The sequence below is a fragment of the Gnatocerus cornutus genome, unplaced genomic scaffold, assembly GCF_029298725.1.
Source record: "Gnatocerus cornutus isolate USDA-ARS CGAHR unplaced genomic scaffold, icGnaCorn1.1 ctg00000023.1, whole genome shotgun sequence".
Lineage (NCBI taxonomy): Eukaryota > Metazoa > Arthropoda > Insecta > Coleoptera > Tenebrionidae > Gnatocerus > Gnatocerus cornutus.
Window position 1 is genome coordinate 3,334,386 of NW_028275375.1, and position 27,960 is coordinate 3,362,345.

Sequence of the window (27,960 nt, forward strand, 5' to 3'; positions counted from 1 at the left end):
TAGGGCTAAATCTAAACTTTTTGGACCCTAAAAAGCTACCGGGGGCCTCGTTTAGTCGAAAATTTCGCGCCGAGTGGTTGTCTCCCTGCCTGTCAATGAGTTACATTTCCTCTGGTAGATGTCGCTAGTGCACTGCGGGTTGCGTCAAAACAAGCAGTTGCAAGTTGCAAGAAGGACAGTTCGGCTGGTGCTGTTGGCAGTGTGGCCAGATTGGGCGATTTATCGCAAATTGGGCGATTTTCACAATAAATTTGCGACGAGTTTTTTAACCAAATCGCAAATCGCAAATTGGGCGATTTTTATGCTCCTCGCCAAGTCAACGCTACCCAATACAATAAATATTAGAAAGCGGCCCCGTGGTCCGTGGTAGGACCTCTATCTTCGTTGATAAATATCAGCAGATAATTAGTTACTTTTCTTTTCCGATACTGTTGACGGTTGGTAGTTGGTACTGTAAGTGTCATAGAATAACCTCCAAAGTGGAGTGTGTTCAATAGACAACCGTGGTTCAAACCAAACTGTGTTCTGTGGTAAGTTATAATAACACGTGCAGGTGATGGGAAAGTGGGTTAAATATAAGAAACACCACAATAAGGATTGGGAAGCAAACCCTATATTAAAAGGTTAGTAACTTACACTGCTGGTTGCTGATAACTGTATGAATAAATAAATGCAATATTTAGGGTGCATGTGCTTGTATTTGAGGTTATGTTATTTTGCTAAATATGATGGTTGCAATTTTCTTTTCTAAGAATTTCTGGTTTATGGTATTGTGGTGGCAATTGGTGTTGGTTTAATTTGGTTTAATTTAGGTTGGCTAACGGCTAATCCGAATGCATCAGACAGTTCCAGTACCAGTTATTGCAAATGGTGCAGAACTGCTCTACGGGCACATAAAGGAGATCTTGAAAAACATGCGACAACTGAAAAACATCTAAAACAAAAGAGCAAAATGGATGCATCCCAGTTATCTATTGTGAAATTTGGTATTTAACAAACAAATATTGTGTACAATTTTGTTTCATGTCCTCAATTTTCAGGTGTTTCCATAACCAATAATGCTGTCAAAAGACAAGAAATTATCTTGGCCAGTTACGTGGGCACACATTCCACAATAAGAAGTGTAGACCACTTGAATGATATCATTAACGATTTCAAAACGGAACACCAGGATAAAATACATCTTCACAGAACAAAATGTGCTGCCATAATTAAAGGTGTAATTGCTCCATCTTTACTTGCAGATTTAATTGCAGATGTGGGTGATTCACCGTTCTCCCTAATTGTTGATGAATCAACAGATTCATCAACACAAAAAGTGCTATGTATTATTATAAAGTATTATTCTCTTAAAAAGAATGATATTGTAACACAATTTTTAACATTTCTAAATGTTACAACCACTACTGCCCAAGATTTGTATGATGCAGTTACTAACTATTTTACTTCGATCAAATTAAATTTAAAAAATTTGATAGGTATTGGCACAGACGGTGCGTCAAATTTGTGTGGATCACATCACTCTCTATTTACTCTTTTGAAAAGCAATTTTGATTTAAATAATTTATTATTGGTTAAGTGCATTTGTCACAGCTTACATTTATGTGCGTCAAAAGCGTCTGAAGTATTTTCAGATGAAACTGACTTTCTACTTAAAGAGACATACAATTGGTTTAAAAATAGCACTGTAAGATTACACACATATACAGAGATTTATAACTTGATCAATACAAATACAGACAATCGGTTTAAAAAATTAACACGGCTTTCTGCAACACGATGGTTATCTAGGTATGGAGCATTGGAGAAAATCTTAACGCAGTATTTGGAGTTGCAAACTTTTTTTTCAATTAACGCCCCGAAAGAGAGATGTCATACAGCAAAATTATTAAGTGAGGCATTCAATAATATAGAAAACAAAGTTATTCTTATTTTTTTAAAACCAATTCTGAAGCAGATTCATATCTTAAACATGTACTTTCAAAATGCAAATGTTGATTTTTACCAGGCGTTTGAAGACGTAAACACAACAATATGGTCATTGGCAAGGCAAATCATAAGACCACCTGTAATTAACAATCTAAATAATAACCTTGAATTATTAATGAATTGTATGCAGTTCAGTCAAAATTTTTTAAGAATGGATGATTGCGATTTTGGATATGATTTTAGTCAAGCTGTAAAAGCAGCTAATTTGGCTAACGATCGAGTACAAGAAATACAAAGCAAATGCTTGGAGTTCATAAAATGTTTATTGAGAGAATTAATCCAAAGGATGCCTAATCATTTAAACGTATTTCGGCAGGTAAAGGCTTTCAGTCCAAAAATCATTTTAAATCCTGCACTTAGACCAAAATTTTCCGAATTACCATTAATTTTCGCAAAGGTTCAGAAATTAAGTGATATTGAAACTCAATACCGAAATCTAGTAAACGTTCATTGGAACGAAATTTTTAATGATGCCATTCCCGATGATCCTATTGTGTTTTGGAAAAAAGTAATCACTTTAAAAAATGCGGCTGGTGATATTATGTTCAAAGACCTTTCTCTTTTTGCGTTTACCATGCTTAGTCTTCCATCATCAAATGCTGTTGTAGAAAGATGTTTTTCGGTTATGAATATAGTTAAATGCAAACTTAGGAACAAAATGATGTTGGATTTACTGAACTCAATAATGTCCCTCAAATTTCACTTTTATGTGAATAGAATCTGTTGCAAAACATTTGAGCCTACAGCTAATATGTTCTCTAGATTTAATTCAAACATGTATAATCATAATAACATTAACGATAATAACGATGCCTCTGACGTTGATGAAATTATAAATATTTGTGGAGAATTGTAATAAATATGTTGCTTCTCTTTGTTTATTATTTATTTAATAATATCCCCAACCCTAATTGGGCATGGCAGTATGCAAATTTTGTTTTGAATAACAAGCCATAATTCTGTCATTGGTTGGAAAAGGCGGCGATTTTGGGCGATTTTTAAGTGTTAGGTTGGCGACACGACTTCAGAAAATCTGGCAACACTGGCTGTTGGCGCAGTCGCGTAGAAAGGTGGCTTGGAAAAGTTGTTCTGCATTGTTAGAACCCAGGAGGTCGTTTCTCTGTGTTTCCTTTGGTGTTGGTGTTGTGTTGAAGTTAGTTTCGGAATAGCGCCAATTTCGCCAATGATGGATAGCTAGAAGCCCGAAGTTAGTGCAAACTCAGCTTCATGTCTGGCCGTGGAGTGGTGTTGTGACCGTCGAGAAAATTGCTCAACATCTTCAACATCCGCGGATTTAGGATAATAATCGAATCGAGGGCTAAACCATGTCCGGCAGGCATATTCCAGCTGATAAGGTAATCATCTTTTCGTAACCGCACCCTTCCTGTTTAGACATAAGGCGACCTAGATTGCGATTTTCACCCCGCAAAAGGGGCTCCTTTGTGTCTCGGAACGACCACCACCCACGCAATTTCCAAAAGTGGCTTTCACAAATCATGGAGAAGGAATCACGTTTACCACCCGCCGCTCATTAGAAAGTTGCCCGAAACCAACAGATTACCACAGAACAAGAACTTGTCAAAAATTTAAGAGTGCATGCCGAAGAAAGTTCCATAAAACATTGGCCGGCCACTTCCGTCTCTTACGACCGAATTAATTATTTAAAAAATTCGACCCAAGAGACTCACTTTGATGGCCCACCAAATTATATATCACGAAAAGGCAGTCTTTTAATGAAGATCAAGTGCTGCAGAGAATTTCCAACTTTTTATCTCCTCAAAACATAAACCACCGAAGTGTCTGCATAAAGCCACATTTACATTGTTTTTGCCATGCCAACCTCAGTACAACTGTAAATAACTTGATCACAGGAGGCTCTGCATTTTTCAAGAGTTGGTAGCTGTGGAAATGACAGTTGTAACAACATGTAAAAAACGGAAGACCCCAGTTGGTCATATTGCGCTACAACGAATCCTTGTTTTGACGGAAAGGCATAACGGAATAAATTGATTTCTATCTTTCCCAACAATGACAGGAAATCATCCGATTTCTTTTTCACTCGGATTAGCGGAAAATGCAATTAAACCACGAAAACTGTGACGCAGATTTGACGTCAGCACAATGAAACAGTTATGTCAAGGTGCTAGAGAAGCCAAAAAAAGTGACGTAATAAGTCTGTTTACCTTCAAGACAGCTAAGCACTCTTCATTTCAAAAAGTAGTTGAACTGCTGTCAATTTAGAGAAAATTGTATAGACAGGAGTACCAATTTAAAAAATGCAATTAGTTTTATTTCTTTTTTACTGATAAAAATGATACTGATAACCATGACTATCGGATCCTGCTCTGTCAAAACTCTTTTTATCTGGCTCTCATGGCATGTTTACGACAGGTTGAAACAGGTTTGGGATGATTAAGTGCTTTCAAAATACAAAACTGCGACCTTTTGTTGCATGTACGCAGGTAAATTTGAGTTTCTTTTCGCTTGCCAAAACTTTTTTAAATAATGTCTTTCAATTACATACATTTTAATCTTCATTCCGCTCGTTCCATTCAAAGCGGATTGAACATCTCTTTCATAAATAAACAATTTTATTGTTGTTATTGCTTTTAAACGAGTCCATTTTATCTCGTTGATTCATTCGTGTAATGAGTTATGGCTCTTGATGTTTTTTTTTTTATTATTTTCTTAATGATCATTTATCATTCTAAATTGGATGAAAATTCATCTTTGCGTATATGTGAATAAAATTAGAATCCTGACGTCATGCTGCACAAAAGCTGCATCTTAAAGCAGGTTGAATTGGATGCAAAAGTTTTATTATCGACGCGTGAATTTTTTTATAATTAAGCTGAACGTTTTAGATTGAAATGCTTATCGTTTTTAAAATTAAAATGAACAATAAAATTGTAATGGTTATACGTGATTATTATTGTTTTTAGAATAGTGTAATTTGCACAATGAATTATACATTCAAAAAAAAAATTTAATAGCTTCAGAAATTAAAATTTGTTTATGTTTTGACTTGAGTTTTTCCACTCTAAACTTGACAAAAAGTCGCCAGGAAAAAACCTCAAAACACATTTGAAATCATCACCAAAAATAGACCCCTGATTTCGCACAAATTTGGTGTAATTATCACACTTTTTTATTTGCGTGGATCGTCATCAGTATTTTCAAAATATTGAAAAGTGTACTAATGAATCAGTCGCGTGTAAAACTTATAGTAAAAGCTTGTCCAGAATTATTAATGTTTCTTCTTATTGTGGAGTGCAAGTTTTATTTTTGCACGATCGGTCATTTTCATCAATTTGCCGAGGACATTTTTTCCAAGTATGTAAAGCTTCTTCGTTCGATTTCTCCCTTAGTTGTGGAGCAAACTCAACTTATTTGGGCTCATTTTACGCAGAATGTCGCGCTGAATCCAAAACCGGAAGAATTAATATGTGCTGAACATATCGAAAACTACGACAGATGTTTAAAAACGCGTTGCGCAATCGTTTTTTTCGCGATTTTTTACATACAAAATATGTAGTTCTTAAATTTTCTAAAAGTCGAAAGTTGCAGTTTTTCGCGAAAATTCATGACTAAAACTATGCCAAACTTCTGATACCAATATCTCGCTTATTTTTTGGCGCAAACTTGAGTTATTATACATCAGTGTACGCAGAATTTTACGCAGAATCCAAATCTGGGATTTAAAATCAGATCCAAAAAAAAACCAAAAAATAATACAGTTATGGTCGATCAAAGTTTCGAATAGTTGATTTTGATTTTTTCTAATTTTTCCTAATTTTTAAAGTTAAATATCTCGGAAACTATTAGAGATATTGAGATGCGGTTTGCGCCCTTGTTTTTCTCGGCTCACTTAACGTTAGAAAAAGTTGTCAAAAGCCCAAAATTCAATAGTCGATTTTTCGCGAAAAAAAATTCTGACTCAAACGATGAAAATTTTTCAATTTTTTGAATTTTTGCCATAACCTGCTAAACTATTTGTCTGATCGATCTCAAATTTGTCCAGTAGATAGGTTTCGAGCTCCTCTTTCGACTGATAGTTAACACGAAAGTAATTAACGTCGTTTTCTTCTTGAAAACAGTGATTGAAAATCACCCCAAAGTGATCTCTTCAAAACAGTTTTTGGCCAATGTCTCGTTTATTTATTAAGAAAACTCAACAAAATTAGGCTCATTTTACGCAGAATGTCACGCTGAATCCAAAGCTGTAAGAATTTTTCATTTTCGTCAACAAATAACTAAGTTATGGCTGTTTGAATTTTTGGGTTGTCGCCAAAGGGCCAAATTTTTGAAGGTTCGAAACAATTCGTACTCAATATCCCGGAAACGCGATGTTTTACATAAAAAATAGTTCTTAGATTTTTCAAAAGTCGAAATTTGCAAATTTTTGCGAAAATTTATGACTAAAACTAAGCCAAACTTCTGATATCCATATTTCGCTTATTTTTTGGAGTAAACTTGAGTTATTATACATCAGTGTACGCAGAATTTTACGCACAATCCAAATCTGGGATTTAAATTCAGATCCGATAAGAAATACCTAAGTTATGGGCGATCAAAATTTCGGAAAATTGATTTTTATTTTTTCTCATTTTTCCTAATTTTAAAAGTTAAATATCTCGGAAACTATTTGAGATATTGAAATGCGGTTTGCGCCATTGTTTTTCTCGGCTAATTTTACGTTAGAAAATGTTCTCAAAAGTCTAAAATTTGATAGTCGATTTTTCGCGAAAAAAAATTTCGACTCAAACGATGAAAATTTTTCAATTTTTTGAATTTTAGCCATAACTCGTAGACTATTTGTCTGATCGATCTCGAATTTGGCCAGTAGATAGATCTCGAGCTCCTCTTTCGACTGATGTTTAACACAAAGGTATTAAACGTCGTTTTCACCTTGAAAACAGTAATTGAAAATCACCCCAAAATGACGTCTTCTAAACGTTTTTGGCCAATGCTTTGTTTATTCATTAAGCAAAGTCAACAAAATTAGGCTCATTTTACGCAGATGTCGCGCTGGATCTAAAAACATGAGAATTTTTCATTTTCGTCAACAAATAACTAAGTTATGGCCGTTTGAATTTTTGGGTTGTCGTCAGAGGGCCAAATTTTTGAAGGTTCGAAACAATTCGTGGTCAATATCCCGGAAACTAGAAAGAATTCGTTTTTAGATTTTTCGAAAGTCGAAAATCTGATTTTTTCGCAATTTTCGCCTCGTATCCAAACACGAATTCGTCAAAATGTGTGATAGCGTTTCACGTTGGAAAGTCAGCTTCAACTTGAGATTACACATCGACTTGTTTTCTGAACTTTTTCCTAATGCACCAACCTTCTTACAACTATTATTAATTCACTGCTGTCAGCTATCACTTACGCAGAAAGAATAAAATCGTCGGTTAGTCAATCAGTGTTTTTCCTGTGGTGCACATTTACCGTACCACTCTTGCGATAATTGCATGTCTTTTAAATGATTTGAGACTCGTGTGGTATTCTTGGTTTGCTTTTAATTATTCAAGGCGCGCGTTTTGCGGCACCTGCGGCATGGCGACGCCCTTCAGCTCTCAGATCAAAGGGTCCAATTAACATCCCCTACAGTGAAAGTATCGACGTTTTCCGATAAAAATGCCAACAATTAAACGCGACTTGTGGTCACCATCTGTCGGATGACCCACTTCCATTACATCCAAAGTTAATAACATTGCTCATATTAAGCAAGAAGTCTTTTATAACTTTCCTCGTCGAATGTGTTAATCGATAAACTGAAGATGTTTGGCAGGGAAATAAAATGATTCTCGCGAAAGAGTGATAAAGAGAAGAGATTGAAGAATACTCTGGAGGATAATAGATTATGAAAAGGCGTGAATTACCACGATTATGTTGGCGGTTATTGATGATTACGAAGATGTGGAGGGATCAAATCCCGGAAGTCGATTTTGCACTTGTAACACCGTTAGAATCAATTCGTTCGTTCTTTGGAGAACGGCCGAATTAATTGAGATGTTGAAAATGGAGAGTTAGTGGAGTGTTGCAATAATTATTCCTCCTAACTGTAAAGCGGGTTCGAGATGAAATAAATGAGCGGAAATCCGAGTTAACAATATCTCCATATTCATTTTTTTTAATGGGTTTTCGTGTTTGTGCCCACGCGTGCTCGCTTTTAATTTATTTTCTCTTTAAAATTTCCGCATTTTGTTACAACATTGCGATGCTATTTCATTATTATCAGTCATAGTTAGGCTCTAAGTGAAAAAGCATGTTCAACAAAATAGACAAACATGACTAAAGGTGATTTTAATAGAAAAATTGAATGACACCTCCATCGAAATTAAAAAGTTTCCAATCAATATTTCAAGTGGAAAGCGGTGCGGTGGTGTCATTTCGAAGGTGGTACAGAAAGTTGCTGTCGATCAAGCAGAAAGAAAGAAAAGTTTAGTTTATCTCAATTGCTGTAATTAAACTGGCGATTCGAATGAGTCATTAAAGTAGTGACTCGCAACTGACAATTAATTGTGTTTTGTTGTTTTGTTGCAGTCACACGAGTTATTGGTAAAAAAAATTGCACCGAAAGTCGGAAGCGACTGATATTTTTTTAACCTTTGCGCATCATTGTTAATCTCAACCACTCCACTCAAGTGCACTTGTTTACTCAGAATGTTTATTTAAGGCACAATGCACACGTACATCATTGTTAATTCGCACCTTTAAATATAGTCAGTGAGTAAAAGTAAATACCGCGGGATCGACAGATTTGAGTAGTTTTATCTGTATTTTTAACATTCTGTAAAAATATTGCTCCAAGTTTTAGCTTCGGTTAATGAAAACGGAATTATGGATTTTATTTTTTTCTGTTTAAAATCGTTTTTGCTTCCTACGTATTCAATTAAACTGAGCGCATCTCGTTGAATGCAGACTTGTCTAGAAATGCCTTTATTGCATGTAAAATATTTGAGATTCCTTCTTAATGATCTAGACGATTTTAAATCTCTAGATGTTCTTTTTGTTGGCGCACGAATGGTCAATATTGACGAAATTTTTACAGGAGAGTCCGAAGTTCTTTTTGTCCCATCAGATCAGGACTTGGAGATATTTGTAAAATCAGTTTTTTGTACACCGCGTTTTGTTTAATAGCTTCACATATCATGAAACTTTATGATACATCGTTGAAAAGGTAATTAAACAGGCGTTTTAACGAATTATAAAATTCGCGGGGAGAGTTAGTTTTTCATACTTTTTTTACATGGAATAATGGTAATAATAATAATAAAGGCTGAGAAATCTGCATTTTTACGCGGTGTTAAACACGTTATTTTCTCTTATTATTTAGAAGATACGTGACAAAGATTTCGTAGAAAACAATTCATATTTTGTTATATTCATACATTCTGCAAATTGCCGTTTTTTTCACTATTATCTCGATCGAGAATTTTTAAAAATAACAAAAAGGTTTGTATTTTTTTGACAAACATGTCAATTGTATGCAGGACAAGACAATTTTTTCAGGAAAAAAGGCGAATAGAAAGAAAGACTACCCGAAATTTTAATTGGCTATAACTCAGTTATTTAATTTTGAGCACGGATTTGGATTTAGTGTAAAATTCTACGTCAAATGAGCGCTAATAATCTCAGTTTGATTTATAAATATCACTAGAAATTGACCGTTTTTAGAAGATTTTTTTTGGAGTGATTTTTAAGGAACTTCTTTGGGGTGAAAACGGCGTTTAATACCTTTGAGTTATGTACCAATTGAAAGAGCTATTAATCTATCACTTCTCTAAATTTCAGATCGGTAGAGCAAGTAATTAATTTTTTTTTTATCGTTTTGTCGGAATTTTTTTCCGAACAAAAAATTGACAATCGAATTTTGGATATCTGAGGGCGGATTTTTAGTTAACAAAATTTGAAAACCGCAACTTTCTATTCGTTGTATTTTTCGCGAACTGGAGCACCAATATTTCCGAAAAAATCCAAAATTGTAATCTTCTGATGACAATCAGAAATTTTAATTGGTCATAACTCTGTTATTTGTTGACATATAGGAATTTTAAACATGGATTTGGATTCAGCGAGAAATTTTGCGTAAAATAAGCCACAATAAACTCAGTTTACTTTAGAAATAAAATAGAAATTGACCGAAATATGGCTTCAGATTTTTTTTTGGGTGATTTTCAAGGAACTTCTTTGGGGTCAAAACGGCGTCTAATGCATTTGAGTTATGTACCAATTAAAAGAGCAGCTCGAAATCTATTTATAATCTGCCTAAATTTCACATCGGTAGAACAAGTAGTTTACGAAAGGCGGTCAAAAAACAAAAAAAAAAATTTTTCATCGTTTCGTTTGAATCGGATTTTTTTTTGTTCTGTAACTTCTAAACGGTAAGAGATATCAATGCGTTTGTCAGTTCTCCAAAAAGGCAAAATATCACTGTTTACAATGATGCATTTCAATGAAAAACTGATCTATAATTTTTGAGTTAGGTATATGGAAAATTGCATATGAAAATTATTATAAACTAATTTTTCCTAATTTGTATCTTAAATATTCCCAAGTTGCTATGGAAACAAAGCTATTCTAACATTCCGTATCGAAATGGATATTCTAGCACTGAAAACGAATTGGAAAATAGCGAAAATAGCTCTGTTACAAGAACAAATTAGGAAAAATAATATAAAAACCTCGTTCATAAGGCCATTTAGGCACTCATCCATTATAAAACTCGCGACTTTGCCGCTCGTTTTATAAACTTGGATTCGTGCCTAAAAAATTGCCTTATGAAACTCGGTGTTTTAATATACTATTAATTTTTTTTGAGCATGAGATCGATTTTTCTAAAATATCCCGGGAAATACAAACCCTAGCAATGAGTTTTATGGGTCGATGGAAAGCTTATTAAATTGTCTTTCTAAAACACCATCGAGCAATTCCATAACTTTTCCAGTTTTTAAGAAAAAGTGAAAATAAATTTTTGTTTCGTAGAACGTAGAACATACAGGGTGATTTTTTTAAAACGGCAGGCGTTGTAGAATTTTTATTTATGAACCGATTTCAAAAATTTAAAAAACAAATTAAATGGTTTTTAATTTCCTATAAACTGATGATTTTAAAAGTTTTCTAAATGTCTTAGTATCTTTTGGGCGATACTCAACTTTCTTATTTTAAATTGGAACCTATATTTTTTTTTTCCATAATTTAGAAGATATTAATTTTCTTGATTCAGAAATGTGTAATATGTTCTACTTTTACAAAAAATATTTAAAAAAAAAATATCAAAAATGAAAAAATTTATCCTCCTAATTATAATTGGAGGAATACTAATTCTATTTATGTATATAACAAGAATCGCTTCCAATGAAAAATTAAATTTTTGAAATCGGTTCATAAATAAAAATTCTACAACGCCTGCCGTTTTAAAAAAATCACCCTGTATAATATTTTTTTAAGAATATCTCTAAATCCGGACCTCCCGCAGCAAAACGGATTTCAGATTCGGAAAACCGACGAATACCAATCTGAAGTCTTTAATAATAAGTTCTTCGCCAAATTAATTGGCACCGATATCTCTACGAATTTATGAATGAATTGAGCTCGTCCTTCAAAGGTAATTGCTGCGGTACGTTTACGGCCGTTTAAAGTTCATGTTGTCAACATCTGTAGAGTCACGGGCAAAAATGTCAATCTTGAAGCGGATCGATAATCAACAAATCAAACTCATAATAGTCGAAAATTGAAAGAAAATACACAATCTGAAGGGATATAAAAATAAAGGCTTAAAAAACTCGAATTTTGCGTTACATAAGTGTATAATATTTTAATAATTTATTTCTGGTGCTTGCCGAAGCGGATCGTGTTCAAAAATGACTGTATTTCCAGCATCACAAAAAAAGATTTGAAAGGACCGTTTAGACTTCGGTTTTGGTGAGTGACACAAGGAAAACGACCTCCACTTTCAGGTTGGCGTTAAATTAGATTCTGGTTTTGGGATTTTGTGTCTACTCTCCCATTTTTTCCGTCTGTTTTCGATGGGTGCACATAACTCGGAATTCAACATCGTAAAAGGCCCGATAATTGAAAGCTGAAAATGAAAACTCCATTCGTCGAATTTCCGCCAATGCTCTCTGCTAAATAAATCAAACAGCTCTGAAGAAAACATAATCCACCTTGACGGCACCTTCGACAGAGCTCCCTTTTGTCCTGTTGTGGCCCGGCATCTACCTGCGCGCGGGCTTTACAAATTCGATACAAGATATGGTCTGGGTGTCGGACAAAAGGATGGAATTTAAAATTTGTCCGTCTGACGAATCGGATTCGACGGTACGGAAACGGTAGGACTGCTGAACCCCGGCAATTATGCAAATCATTTGGCGGCGCATCGGAAAGCAACCTGTTAATTACTCTCGCTCCATGTAAGATTTATTTGGTCGTATACAATGTACCGGCCGATGGGTATTTATGGTTGAACTGTACCTTCTTAGTAACCTTATAGAAAGTTGAATCCGTGGCCAATCTGGGATGGGGTCATGCAGCTAGCTGCTTCGAACAATATCTTTTGATAGAGGATAAGATGAATCGTTCTCTGGATGAGACGTGCTTCCAGCCGATCTTGGGTGGAAACGAGCGAAATACTAATTTAATTGCTTTCACGATGAGAGCTCAGGAGATTATTCCCGGAGCTAAACAGAAACAAGGTCAACGACATCAGGGACCAAATTCGAACCCTTTTACCATAAAACATTTGCATTCGTTGCACAAGTTCCTTGATTACAAGGTAACCGGCATCCGGTGGCATCGTTTCGGGGTGGACGATAAATTTCGCACCAGCAGATGGCATTAATTGTAGAACCGCACGAAAGGTGCATCTGTTTTTCTGCCACTAGAAACGGACTCGCAAAATCAAAAAGTACAAAGAAACATGTCTTTGCACAAAAGATACTAGATTAGCTTGCTCGAAGAACAATGGTGAAGTTTTTATTGCTGTTTATTGTTTTATGCGCAAGATAATTCGTGGCTGTTTTCGCCGTTTCGAAATGTTATTCTGTCAGGAACAAAGCGACTCGTAGTTGTCTATTCCAAGTGACGCGGATCGGAGAATATGAGACGTGAAAGAAATCGTTCTTAGATTTTCCAAAAGTCGAAAGTTGCAGTTTTTCGCGAAAATTCTTGACTAAAATTATGCCAATCTTCTGATATCGATATCTCGCTTATTTTTTGGAGTAAACTTGAGTTCTTATACATCAGTGGACGCAGAATTTTCCGCAGATTTCAAATCTGGGATTTAAATTCAAATCCGACAACAAATAACTGAGTTATGGCCGATTCGGATAGTTGATTTTCATTTTCACTCATTTTTCCTAATTTTTAAAGTTAAATATCTCGGAAACTATTAGAGATATTGAGATGCAGTTTGCGCCATTGTTTTTCTCGGCTCATTTTACGTTAGAAAAAGTTCTCAACAGCCCAAAGTTCGATAGTCAATTTTTCGCGAAAAAAATTTCGATTGAAACGATGAAAATTTTTCATTTTTTTTTTAATTTTTGGCTATAACTCGTAAACTATTTATCCGATCGATCTCAAATTTGGCCAGTTGATAGATTTTGAGCTCCTCTTTCGATTGCTGTAAACACAAAGGTATTAAACGTCGTTTTCACGTTGAAAATCACACCAAAATGGTTTTTTCAAAACAGTTTTTGGTCAATGCCTCGTTTATTTATTAAGCAAACTCAACAAAATTCGGCACATTTTACGCAGAATGTCACGCTGAATCCAAAGCCGCAAGAATTTTAAATTTTCATAATCAAATAACCGAGTTATGGCCGTTTGAATTTTTGGGTTGTCGCCAGAGGGCCAAATTTTTGAAGGTTCAAAACAGAAGAAATAGTTTTTTGATCTTTTTACAGTCGAAATTTGCAAATTTTCGCAAAAATTTATGATTAAAACTATGTCAAATTTATGATATCGATGTCTCGCTTGTTTTTTAGAGTAAACTTAAGTTATTATACCGTATGAGCAACAAAATTTTAGATAATAGGAGGCCATGAAAAACAAATGAAATTGTCGTTGATTGTCTAAACTAAGCCGTCAAAATTTGACAGTTCTCGGCATAGCATCTTTGGATGGTGATTATTTTATTATGGTATGGATTGGTGTGCAGTTATTTGAAGAAATCGGGAGCGTGCATCGTAGCAATGGTTCTGGCAGAACAAGAAGTTCAAAGAGCCGAAGACATCAAAGATTCAAGCACATATGATTGGGTATGACAACAAAAGCCGACATACGTTACCAAAACAAAAGTTTGTAGACAGCCACCCTTTATCTAAAGTTCTTTTGCTCATATGGTACATCAGTGAACGCAGAATTTTCCGCAGATTCCAAATCTGGGATTTAAATTCAGATTCGCCAAGAAATAACTCAGCTATGGCCGATCAAAGTTTCGGATAGTTGATTTTCGTTTTTTCTCATTTTCCTAATTTTTAAAGTTAAATATCTCGAAAACTATTAGAGATATTGAGATGCGGTTTGCGCCATTGTTTTTCTCGGCTTATTTTACGTTAGAAAAAGTTCTCAAAAGCCCAAAATTTAATAGTCGATTTTTCGCGAAAAAAAAATCCGACTCAAACGATGAAAATTTTTAATTTTTTTTATTTTTGGCTATAGCTTGTAAATTATTTGTCCGATCGATCTCAAATTTCGCCAGGACATAGATTTCGAGCTCCTCTTTCGACTGATGTATAATTCAAAGCTATTAAACGTCGTTTTCATTTTGAAAACATTGATTGAAAATCACCCTAAAATGACGTTTTCAAAACGGTTTTTGGCCAATGCCTCGTTTATTTATTAAGCAAACTCAACAAATTTGGGTCTCATTTTACGCAGAATGTCACGCTGAATCCAAAAACATAAGAATTTTTCAATTTTTGTTGACAAATAACTGAGTTATGGCCGGTTGAATTTTTGGGTTGTCGCCAGAGGGCCAAATTTTTGAAGGTTCAAAACAATTCGTGCTCGATATCTCGGAAACTATTTCAGATATTGAGATGCGGTTTGCGCCATCGTTTTTTTCGCGATTTTTTACATAAGAAATAGTTCTTTGATTTTTCAACAGTCGAAATTTGCAAATTTTCGCAAAAATTTATGACTAAAACTATGCCAAATTTCTGATATCGATATCACGCTTGTTTTTTGGAGTAAACTTAAGTTATTATACATCAGTGAACGCAGAATTTTCCGCAGATTCCAAATCTGGGATTTAAATTCAGATTCGCCAAGAAATAACTCAGCTATGGCCGATCAAAGTTTCGGATAGTTGATTTTCGTTTTTTCTAATTTTTCCTAATTTTTAAAGTTAAATATCTCGGAAACTATTAGAGATATTGAGATGCGGTTTGCGCAATTGTTTTTCTCGGCTTATTTTACGTTAGAAAAAGTTCTCAAAAGCCCAAAATTTAATAGTCGATTTTTCGCGAAAAAAAAATCCGACTCAAACGATAAAAAATTTTCAATTTTTTGAATTTTGGCCATAACTCGTAAACTAATTGTCTGATGGATCTCAAATTTGTCCAGTAGATAGATCTCGAGCTCCTCTTTCGACTGATGTTTAACACAAAGGTATTAAACGACGTTTTCACCTTGAAAACAATAATTAAAAATCGCCCCAAAATGACGTCTTCTAAACAGTTTTTGGCCAATGCCTCGTTTATTTATTAAGCAAACTCAACAAATTTGGGTCTCATTTACGCAGAATGTCACGCTGAATCGAAAAACATGAGAATTTTTGAAATTCGTCAACAAATAACTAAGTTATGGCCGTTTGAATTTTTGGGTTGTCGCCAGAGGGCCAAATTTTTGAAGGTTCAAAACAATTCGTGCTCGATATCTCGGAAACTATTTCAGATATCGAGATGCGGTTTGCGCCATCGTTTTCCTCGCGATTTTTTACATAAGAAATAGTTCTTTGATTTTTCAACAGTTGAAATTTGCAAATTTTCGCAAAAATTTATGACTAAAACTATGCCAAATTTCTGATATCGATATTTCGCTTACTTTTGAAAGTAAACTTAAATTATTATACATCAGTGGTACGCAGAATTTTACGTATATTCCAACTCTGGGATTGAAATTCAGATCTGACAAAAAATAATTGAATTATGGCTGATCAAAGTTTCGGATAGTTGATTTTTCCTAATTTTCAAAGGTAAATATTTGGAAAACTATTACAGATATTGTTTTTATTGCTGTTTATTGTTTGATGCGCAAGAAAATTCGTGGCTGTTTTCGCCGTTTCGAAATGTTATTCTGTCAGGAACAAAGCGAACTGTAGTTGTCTATTCCAAGTGGCGCGGATCGGAGAATATAAGACGTGAAATAATCTTGAGACGTCTTTCTATAAATTTGATTAAAATTAACATGAATGGAAATCCTGAAATTTCTAGTCCCATCCTTGCACCTCATCCTTTTCAGTTGAGAAAAATTACGTTGGTTAAACGGTGTAGAGATGAAAACTTGACTTAACAAGACCCTTTACTCCAGCCCTGTTGTTAACGAGCGCATCTCCAGCACTTTTTTCCGGTGACACTCCGTCAAGCGTGTGTTGAACGCTCGCTCATTCTTCATTGTACCCATTTGAGCAGAATTTAACTGTACTTTCTCTAGCGGATGCGTTAATTATAACAGTAACGTTAGTAATAATACACGTCGCCTAAACCCGAGCTATTGTAAAAAATTGCTCATGAATTATAAGGAACTTGCGTCACGATCTACACAAATTTCCTCACCTGCCTCAATTATTAATACCCGAGGATCGATTCTGGCATTGCAGAGGTGTTAAATAAGGCGCGGAAACTTTCTCAATCGGGAACAAAAGCCCAACGCATCTGAAGATAACACCTTGTAGTTTATAACTAACGTTTTGATAACACTTATCGCAACGTCATTGTTAAGGAACTTTCGTGACTTGGGTGAAAGTTTCAACTTTGTATTCTACCCCCAGTAAACAACACAAAATACCCTCACATTCAAATTTTCATGCGCCGCGGGTTATCCTTGTTCGGATAGCAACACCGTCCTGATTAACTGATAATGCACGGGAGGCTCGAGGCCATCACGAAATGTCCGAAGCACAGTTCTTAGGAAATCTAGGATTGTAAAAACGAAACTTTCTGGTTTGTTGCGGAATCTAATTTGGAATAAATTCATCAAGGATTCGTACTTGTTGGTGCAATAAGGAAGTGTGTTTTTAGACGCGGCCGTGGGAGATCTCAATTACACGGAAAACGGTAGTTTTTATTGGAGTGGATGCTAAGTGTAAGCAAATGCAGAAATTCATTGCGGTTTTATTGGGTCGCGGCTGGCAGAGGAGGTTGCGTTCATTCATGAACCTGCAGATCTATTTTAGAAGGGTGCCAGAGCCTAAACAAACAAAGAAATCTTTAAAGGGCAGAACAAGACAAACAAAATTTTTCCATCGTTTGTGTCGGATTTTTTTCTCAAAAAAAAATTGACAATCGAATTTTGGATTTTTCCGCTGAGAGCGGATTTTTGGTTAACAAAATGCGACAACCGCAACTTTCTATCTATTGTATTTTCCGCAGTATGGAACACCAATATTTCTGGAAAATTTCAAAATTTTAATCTTCTGACGACAAGTCGCAAATTCAATTAGTCATAACTCCATAACTCAGTTATTTGTTGACCTATCGGAGTTTTGAACACGGATTTGGATTTAGTGAGAAATTTAGTGAAAAATTTTTAGTGAGAAAATGAGCCTCATTAACGTCAGTTTGCTTTAGAAATAAACTAGAAATTGACCGAAATAGGTTTTGAAAAGTTTTCTTTTTGATGATTTTTAAGGAACTTCTGCAGGATCAAAGCGACGTTTAATTTTTTGAGTTATATACCAGTTGAAAGAGCAGCTCGAAATCTATTATCTGCCCAAATTTCAGATCGGTAGACCAAGTGGTTTACGAGAGGCGGTCAAAAAACAAAAAAAAATAATTTTTTCATCGTTTGAGTCGGATTTTTTTTTCGAAAAAAAAAACCATCGAATTTTGAATTTCTGATTGTGGATTCTTGGTTAACAAAATTCGAAAACCGCAACTTTCTATCCGTTGTAGTTTCCGCAATGTAGAGCATCAATATTTCCGAAAAATTCCAAAGTTTTAATCTTCTGACGACAAATTGCAATTACAATTGGTTATAACTCAGTTATTTGTTGACGTATCGGAATTTTAAACACGGATTTGGATTCAGCGAGAAATTCTGCTTGAAAGGAGCCCCATTAACGTCAGTTTGCTTTAGAAATAAACTAGAAATTGACAGAAGTAGATTTTTCAGGAACTTCTTCAGGATCAAAGCGACGTTTCATTTTTTTGAGTTATATATCAATTGAAAGAGCAGCTCGAAATCTATCATCTGTCCAAATTAGTTTTGCAAGCAAGTAGTTTCCGAGAGGCTGTCAAAAAACAAAAAATTTAATTTTTGCCATATTTAAGTCGAACAAAAAATTGACCATTGCATTTTGGGTGTTTGAGTGCGGATTGTTAGCTCACAAAATGTGAAAACCGAATTTTTCTATTCGTCGTAGTTTCCACAATAAGGAAAAATACAAAATTTTGACCTTCTGGCGAAATCTCGAATTTTGAATTGACCATAACTTAGACATTTGTTGACGTATTGGAATTTTGGGCACGGATTAGGATTCAGCGTGAAATTCTGCATTCAATGAGCCCTAATAGCGCTAGTTATAAACAAGATAAGTTTTCAGGAGGTCTCGCTTTTCTTTGTCTACATGTAGGAGCGAAATTTAATTTCCCAGTAAGGAAGCGACGACATACTGACGTGCTCACAGAAAGTACATAAATTCTGAGTAGAAAAAGAGTTCAATCAGCTTTGAATAAATAAGAAACCTATCTATCATTTGTGGCTTCTGGTGCTTGGAAACCAATACGCTCCGCTTTCAATTCAGAGCTAAAACAGGATTTCAAATCCTCTGGACAAATCGTCTTCATTAGAGCCGAAAAATTTCACGATTCAAAAATCACGACAGTTAACGGGATTAGCGTTCTAATTAAAAGTGCACGTCGACTTTTGACCTTCCACTGATTGTATTCTCGTTGTGTGCTACTTTATCTATTTCCACAGAATTGCTGGTGTTTCCATAACCTGAATTGAGATTGGCGCAAAAATCATCTCTAATTTGGAAGTGTTAGAAATTCCAGCGGTCGACATTGAAATAATAATTCTCAGCACAGATGCTGTAAGAATGACACAATTGTTTAAGGGCCGCCTCTTTTTACAGCGTGTGTACACGATCAATTAGGACATTGTTCCGTAATGACTTCCTCCCGGAATGCACTTGTCAGCTGTTGAAGATAACCCACCGTCAAGAGGTCATCTCTCGCGCCTTCACTAAATCCAGCGCTTCGGGGGAGCAAAAAACTCTTTGACAAGGCAAAGTTTAAGGCCCCGTCCTCGTTTCATTAAAAATCCTTGGCGAAATTTTTTGCTCGTTGTAATAAACTCCCCGGAATTATAGCTCGATTAGATTCATGTCACGTCCGCACCACCCCAGCTTTTAATACAAGATGAAAGTTAATTTGCCTACGACTAATCCGTGTCAAATTGGCAAGAATTGCTCTCGATTTTTTCGGAGGCGCCGCAGCGGTGACTACTACCATTTTATTTGTTTGGCACAGTTCCAGCAAACCCTCCACTACCATCGATCGATCGGTGCGAATTGAACGCGACCTTTAAAATCGCGCGGCGGACCTTGGTGATAGTCGAACTGTTACTTCTTTGGGCGAAAATCTCGTTCCGTGAATTATTCACTGGCTGCCGTCGTGAGATAAGAAATGCGACCCTCATTTGAATCTCGAACAGCTGATTCAGTTAACCAGATTGCTTAATCTACCATGACGTTATTACCCGCATCGGCCAATAAAAAACCTGCATATTGTCATCGCCATCTATCGATCGGACGACGAAATGTCGAGCCCTTAAAACCCACATAGACGGGCTAGGGAAACTACGACCCTTATTTTCAAGATTGTCATGCAAATTCCATTTCGTAATGGTTTAACAAGGTTTGATTGGGAGTCCAATGACGCATGTAACTGCCTCACCTTTATTTCCGTTGTGGACACTTTCACTAATTGATAACTCATCGACATTCCGAACAAGATACAAATGATCAAGTTTACGATATTCTTTACGAGTGGATAGACAGCTTAAGTTACACTTTATGTAATAGATTATTATAACTAACTGTACATGTTGTATAACTCGTGTTATTTCAGTTAGTTAGGCCACAATGGGATGTTTCCAGATGTATCAGTTAATTAATAAATTCCTACCGAACGGTTACATAATGGGATTCGATCATTTCAATATTCATAATGTGAATCAATTTTTACAAGGTTTTGTCAGTTGTGTTTCAATTTTTATACTTTAATTGTTTTGAATTCAATTAATTATTCAAATTTTCCGGCGTATTCTTTTTATCCTCGAGCTTTACAAAGTTCTTTTATTCGACTTGTTTGTTTTTTAATTCTGTAGACTCTTTGGATCTTTTGGTATTATGTATTTGAGTATCCGATGTTCGCTAAAATTAGTCAAATTACCAAATATTTAACAGAAATTCGAAAGTTTTGCATTAGAAATTTAGTTTCTTCATACTGATTTTTGCAATTTTCTATTTTTAATTTATTTAGAATAAGCACTGAGAAGTTTTCCTTGCAATAGCGGGCGCAGCGAGGTGAGGCGATGTTGGAATCAAACCGATAAATGGCTCGGAAGCGAAACATTTTATACGAAAGTACTATGATATTGTTAAAAAGTTAAAATTATCTCAACGAAACGTGTATTATCATTTATTATTAACTTTTATCAGTAATGATAATGACATTCAAGAAATCACTGTAATTTTACTAATGTGCATTACGTTCCTAACATTTGCTTGTAATCATCGACGAAGCCTGTTGTGTTCAGGTCAGGATTCAGAGAAAAACAAAAGAATTTTTTTTGAGGCATTATACAAGAATGGTAAAAAATACAAAACTGTCTTCTACGCCGTGACTAAAGAGGCATTTTAGTCACGGGCTAAAGTTAGTCGCGCTGTTTTAGTCACCGCCTGGAGTTGGCGCTTGTGATGTTGATAGATAACTGACAGACAGGTTTTAATAATAACTCAAGGTCGTAGAAAAAGTATAGTACGTAATGTGTTTTTGTTCTTTTGCGATTCTTTGAATTTCGATGTTTTGGTGATATTGAGTTTTGAAAATTTTGGAACTCAAAATTTAATAACCGAAACTTTAATCGCTTCTCACTCAGTTATTAGTGGAGCTACAGTTAAACGTCGCACGTTTTTGGATTCCATGTAAAATGAGTAATAATACTTTGAGTTTTTTCCTTAATTAACCGAAAATCAAGCGAATTTTTGAGTCTCAGAATTCTGGTTTTCTGGCGGCTACCCGATATTGCAAACGCCTCTAATTCAGTTATTTGTTGACGTACAGAAAAAATGAGGGCAGTTTTGGAATCTGCGTGAAATTCTGCGTAAAATGAGTACCTGCCAACAGAAATTCTGCGTAAATAAGCGAAATATTGATCGAATTTTCAAGCTTGAAAATTTTGGCTCCAAAAAATTTCAAACGCTTCTAATTCAGTTATTTGTGGACCGACGGGAAGAGGGCAGTTTTAGATTCAGCGTGATTTTTTTTGGAAAATGAGCCTCTACAACAAATAATAAGTGCAAAAGAATAAAAAATAATCTTCAACGCCGTGACTAAAGAGGCATTTTAGTCACGGACTGAAGTTAGCCGCGCTGTTTTAGTCACCGCCTGGAGTTTAATTTTTTATAATCTTTGGTATTCTTCCGGTTCTTTCAATTGTTTAATTTTCTATGATCCTTTGAATTCTTCACCTTTGAATTCTTTTGGTTTTATAAGTTTTTGTTTTTTTTTTTTTTGGTTATTTTTTCGATTTTTTGAATTTTTTGATATAATTACATACAGTATGTCCCCGGATTGAGTTTACAAGAGGAAAAAAAACGTTATTTTTTATTTTACAAAAAAATGACAAAGGAATAATATTTTTTGCTTAATTTAAAATAAATAAATCTTTAATTAAAACTTTAATATTATCAAGCTGTGTTCTTAAAATCGGAAAAAACAAAAAATAACGAAGAACTTTTTTATTTTTAATTCTGCAAAAAATGTCAAAGGAATGAAATTTGTTCCTTAACTCAACCAATTTCCACTATTTGATTGACCCATTACCTGTTTTAGCACATAGTTCAATTCTAACTCGTAATTCTTTAAGACTGTTTCGAATTTTTTCAATTATTGTTAAGGATGCAATTGCATTTTTTTTCGAATTTTTTAATGCTTACACATTATTGGGTAAATTTTTCTTTGATCTTTTACGCATTATTTGTTATTGTGAATCCATAGCCTGCTATTATTTAAAAATTTAATAAATAAAAATAATGAAAAAATTAATTTTAAGAGTAGAAACTAATAATTTTGAAATTTTAATTTATATGTTTTGAAATAAGCAATGAGTGTTATTCCTTTGACATTTTTTTGTAAAATGGAAAATAAACTTCCCTCTTGTGAACTCAATCCGGGGACATACTGTATAATTTTACACTTTGTCCATTTCTTGGATTTTTTGGATTATTTAGATTTTTTAATTTTCTTTCATTTTACGATTGAAAGAATTCATTTTAAGCAACCAAAGCTGTTTTTTTTGAGAAACCGAAGTTACGCAGAAAGTTTTTTATTTTTTAATATCATTGGACTATGGTATTTGCATTCTTTGTGCTCCTTTATATTTTGTGTTCTTTGTATTATTGCTGTTCTTTGATTTATGTTTCCTTAATCCTTTTTTTTAATTCTTTTGATATCTCGTATTCTGTAAATTTTTTGAGTTATTTTTTGACTCTTCTGGTTCTTTCGATTTTTTGGGATCTTTTGATCTAATAGATTTTTGCTTTTTTTAAGTTCTTTTATTTTTTAAATTTGTTGCTTTTTTTGGATTCTTTCTATTTCTTGGGTTTTGCAATTTTTTTTTTATTCTTTCGACTTTTGTGGTTTTCTCGATGTTTGAATTTTTAGTTTGTTTTAATTCCTTGAATTATTTTGTTTTTTTAAACTATTTCTATTTCTTGAGTTTTTAAAATCTTTTCCTTTATTTTCTGTATTTCTTTGATGTTTCGTCTTTTTGCTTCTTCTTTTTCTTTAGACTAAATATACAAATAATTAATAAAGAGATAAAAAATGAAAGGATCTCAAAATTTAAAACTAAAACTCTCTTAATTTATTTACATTTTTCAATTTTCTTCAGATTCTATTCATTCTCTGCTTTGAACCAGATTTTGATGAGATCATGATTTTGTTAAAAGCACCTTCGCCATATTGGCCTTCGGTGAGTAATAATTATAAACCTCCCGAAGTACCTTGAAAATTATTTCACTCTTCAAAAATTACCGCTTCGGGAGCAGTTAACAGCTTCTGGAACTGGCGACGTTCCACTGATTGGTGACGTTTATAGGTATATATGCAGCCATAAAGTTGCGTAAAACATTTTGTCCGCGTTTATCTCGTCCGGAATATATTTACTCACAATCTGCCTTTGACACAATCTAAATGTAATCTTGTCGGAACTAATTACTTCGGCGGTGGCGGATTCGGTTTCTCTCGTTAGTATTCATAGAAAACATCGGCTTCCAAAGCCTTCACCTGGGGGAGGATTATGTGCGACAAAAACTCGTGACGCCGATGATGATGGGACGCGTTCGTCGTCTTTAATTTCGTTTTTGTTTGGATTGCAACGTCGGGAGAAAATCGACGATGTTGATAATCCTAAGCTCATTATGTTCGGATAGCAGGCCTAAGTTTAAAATGTTGTTTGCATGTCGCGTCTTGTATCCTGTCAGGATTTAAACGACTATGTTGGATCGTCGCCGGAAGAGAGGGTTTAAGAAGATGGGGGAAAACTGAGGGACTTTGAATTCCACGTTTTTTTGATTTGACGCCGTCCTTCTTGGAATCCGGGCGATGGCGCGGGACCGACATTCCTTGGACATAATTATTTACCTGCGATTTGCACTTTTCAACTCCCGGAATTTGGGAGGGGCCGGCTGCTGATTATGGGAGTCGTCCTCCGGATTTAATTCCGTAAAATTTCCTCGGGGTAATTTTATCTCGGTGTCGCATCTCAAAAAGAGTTACGAGACACGTTTTTTCGTCGTCTCTTCTTCCACAGTGAAAAGGAATAGAGAAGCTGGAATAGAATTTATGCTGGAGGGTGTTGAGATATTCGAACCAGATGTGGTTTTCTTTCGATACGTGATTTTAGGGTTTCTTCATAGGTGTGGTCTTGTGGGCGAGAGTGTAAGCGCGGTCGCCCTAAGTTATTTATGTCCTCACAAAAGCCCACTTTGCTCCTCGGAAAGCATCTGCTAAATACTCGATGTTAGATTTCAGGGCGCGATTTCTTTTCGGAAAAAAGACACGGCGACGTACTGTAATTATCACCGATCATTAATTATCAGCTGTCTACGCCTCCTCTTGGTAATTTATAGTTGCGACATGTTGGCCGCACCAGAGCGTGGATGATGAACCGTCGACCACTATTTATTTTCTAGGTTTATAGTCGACAGAAGTAACTGTTGATCGTCTTGAGATTAACAGTTTCGAAGTGGGACGCGGTAACAACGCCAAGAATAAGAGCAAAAACTCTTTTCTCCGCCAACATATGAAAAGAACGCAATACATCATGTTGAATTAACTTAAACCTTTCGGTTCCAGACCCCGTGCGTAGACTTTTAGGCTTTTTATTGAGTTAAAAACCAGGGCGAGCGCTGTTTCAGGATCAAGCTTGTCCTTTTTTCCACGCTCGACTCCAAATATAATAAAGAGGCATTCACAACAAGAGGAAGTTCCTGAAATGAACGGAATATGTACGTTCAATCGATTCTACCGATCTCGAGCGCGTATGTGTGGAATTCCGCTTTGTTTCGGAAAAATTGATAAACCTAATGGAATGAAATGACGGCGAGGAAAACGCAACCAACCACTTTCTAAAATTTTCATTGGATTTCTCTAAAATGAGCGATAATTTCGTTATGTAACCGCTGAGACCTTAGACAAGTTTCTTATTTGGGCTCTTGACCCTTTTATTGTCAATGTCAGGTCATTAGTGGCGTTTTTGTGTATTTCTGTTTTGACAATGCTTGTCGTAAAGTTTGATGGATCACCCGATGTCTCCATTCACAGCTTCGACAGGATCGATTTTCATACGTTTAGTGTTTCTTTAAGCATTACTGCAAATGTGACACAAAAAACGACGCAAATTTCAATAAATATTGAATATTAAATCATATCTAAATTTATTTATTTTTTGTTTCAGGTAAGATCCAATTGCAGTTTCGTTTTGTGGGGTGAGTGAAATTGTAATTTTGGGTAAATTCGTTTTGATGGAGAAATAATCCGGCGCGCAAAAAATTAATCTAAATTTAACGGTATTTGGGTTATTTCGTGTTATTAGTTTTTAGACTGTCTAAATTACGAAACAAATGCCAAAATGAGACATGATAAATAAATATTTTATAATCTCTTGCTTTTTACTTTAATGTTTACATTTTTTATTGTAAGCTTGGAATTTCCGTAATTGCCTGAATTGTCTAGTTTTCCTTCTATTTATTATGTTTTTATTTTTTTATTTATTGGATTATCTTATTTACATCCTCTCTTGTTTTGTTTTTAATTCGTCTCTTTTGGACTGAAATTTTATAATTAAGCACATATTTTGTCATTTCCATTCAATAGAAATCCATTTCTGTTGTTTTGTGCGGTTTTAATTGAAATTGAGTTTTTTTTTAATAGAAAATTTTAAATTTTCGTTGACTTAACAGGCAAGTCTAAAGCCACATTTTTCATAAATTTCAAGGCCGTAGACCAATTATTGATTTTGCAGTCTTGAATTTGAAAATTTTACGCTCACTATAAGAAAAAATTTCAAAATTTGCGTTTTTTTCTTTAATAATTTTGAATTTTTGTTGAAGTTTAAGGCCAGATTTTCCAGTTTTGAAGATTTTAGGTTTCCAGGGATTTTGGGCAATTCGTCAGGTTTTTTAGATTCCTCAGAATTTTTAGATTTTCTGGAATTCTTTCAGTTCTTTTACATTTCTCGGTTTTTGTTCGTCGTTAAAAATTTTCGAAATTTAGTCCAGTGGGATAAATTTTTTAGAACTTTTGAGGATCTGTTGGGATTTCCTGAGATTTTCGATTATCCCTACGAATTTTCTGACTTTTTTTAAGATTATTTGGGATTCGCAAGGATTTTTTAGTTTCCAGGGTTTTTCTGGGACTCTTGAGATTTCTTTAGTTTACAAATTAACTTTTTTGACTTTGCTTAAGGATTATTTAGAAATGCTTAAGAATCGAGGAGATTTTAGGAAAGTTTTTGGGACTGCTGTGGAATTGTCTCGAAGATTTTTGAAGAATTTTTTACGATTTTTTGTATATTTCTACCTTTATGTGGATTTTTTTGAGTCAACAATTTACAATGAGACATTAGAATTTTTTTTGTTTTTTCTAAGATTTTTGGGGATTCTGCCATACGTTCTCTAGAATTTTACGATTATCTGGGATTTTTTATAAGATTTTCTAGCTTTCAGAGATTCTCTCAGGTTTTGCAGGGTTCTTTAGGATTTAGTTCATGAAGTCACAAAGGTTCTCAAATTATTTAAAATCCTCTGAGGCTTTTTAGGATAGGTACCCTGAAATTTTGTGCTTTTTTAAAAAATTTAAAAATTTGTATTTATTATATTCTTTGTGACAGGAGATTTTGGGACCTTGAAAATCTTATTAGAATCCTTTGGAATTTCCTGAGATTCTTCAGCGTTCTATGGGATTTTCTAGGATTCTCGGAATGAGTCTAATTCATTGAATTCTTTGGTTTTATTATTTATACATTTTCTAGGGTTATTTAGGATAATCTGTGATTTTCATGAGATTTTTTAGCTTCCAGAAATTCTCTTGACTCCCCAAACATTCTTAGCTTTTCTTCAGTTTCGTTCTTTACTTTATTTTTTTGGGTTCTCTCTAAGGTTATTTACGATTCTCTGAATTTTATAAGATTTTTTGAGATTCTATTAGAGTTTGTAGAATTTTGCGAATATTTTTCCCACGATTTTTTTTTATTCGTATTGAAAATTATTTGGTTTCTTTTGATTTTCTAGGCCAATTTATGATATGAAACTTCAGAATTTGTTCATTGATTCTTTCAATTTTTTTAGGACAATCGGATTTTTGGCATGCATCCCATTCATTATATTCTTTACTTTCTCTCTAATATCTTTTCAGATCATTTTAGATTCTCAACTTTGTTAATGAGTTTTTGCAGTTCTTAGAGATTCTTTGGGAATCAGGATTAGATTTTCTGCCATTCTGTAGGACATTTCGGGATATTCCAATATTTTTCAGGATTTCTAAGAGACTGCTTCATTTACCCTGCCAGGTCTAGGTCTTGACCTTCTCAAGACGCATCAAACACTCCCAAAACTTAACACTCTCTCTGAATCTCTGCCACTTTAAGAACGAATCATCGTGTCATTGATCTCATTCAAATCACAAATTATGTTCGACAATTCAAGTGCAAGACATTAAACACTGAACGTTTGATTCATGACCCTTTCATCTCCATTCATGCAAATAATGTAGTTTCGCGGCAACTATTGGTTAACCTACATCTAACACGAATGCCGAATGTGTTATTACAATTACATATCGTGATATCAAATTGAAATAATTTTAATTACACACCGGTGGTGAAAATAAACAAACGTGTGTACGAAGGATTTACGATCGCGGCAACATCAATATTTCAACGATTAACAGGACGGCTATAGGTGCATTTCGGTGTGTTTGTCAATTTCCAATATTCCCAGGAATGGGATTGATGGTT

General features: G+C 34.6%; 1 protein-coding gene and 1 long non-coding RNA gene across 2 annotated transcripts in view; both read left to right on the forward strand.

Moving 5' to 3' along the window:
- The first annotated feature begins 195 nt into the window (after positions 1-195).
- Positions 196-2,862, forward strand: LOC148166410 (uncharacterized). Its single transcript, XR_015771003.1, has 2 exons — positions 196-986; positions 1,041-2,862. It is a non-coding gene; the product is annotated as an uncharacterized LOC148166410 (long non-coding RNA).
- Positions 2,863-3,036: 174 nt separating this feature from the next.
- LOC148166411 (ubiquitin-like protein 3) overlaps positions 3,037-27,960 on the forward strand; it is a 44,172-nt gene continuing 19,248 nt past the window's right edge. The window contains exon 1 of the mRNA XM_088048639.1: positions 3,037-3,344. Within this exon, the coding sequence (XP_087904765.1) occupies positions 3,315-3,344 (30 nt within the window). The 5' untranslated portion in view covers positions 3,037-3,314. The remainder of the gene's footprint in view (positions 3,345-27,960) is intronic.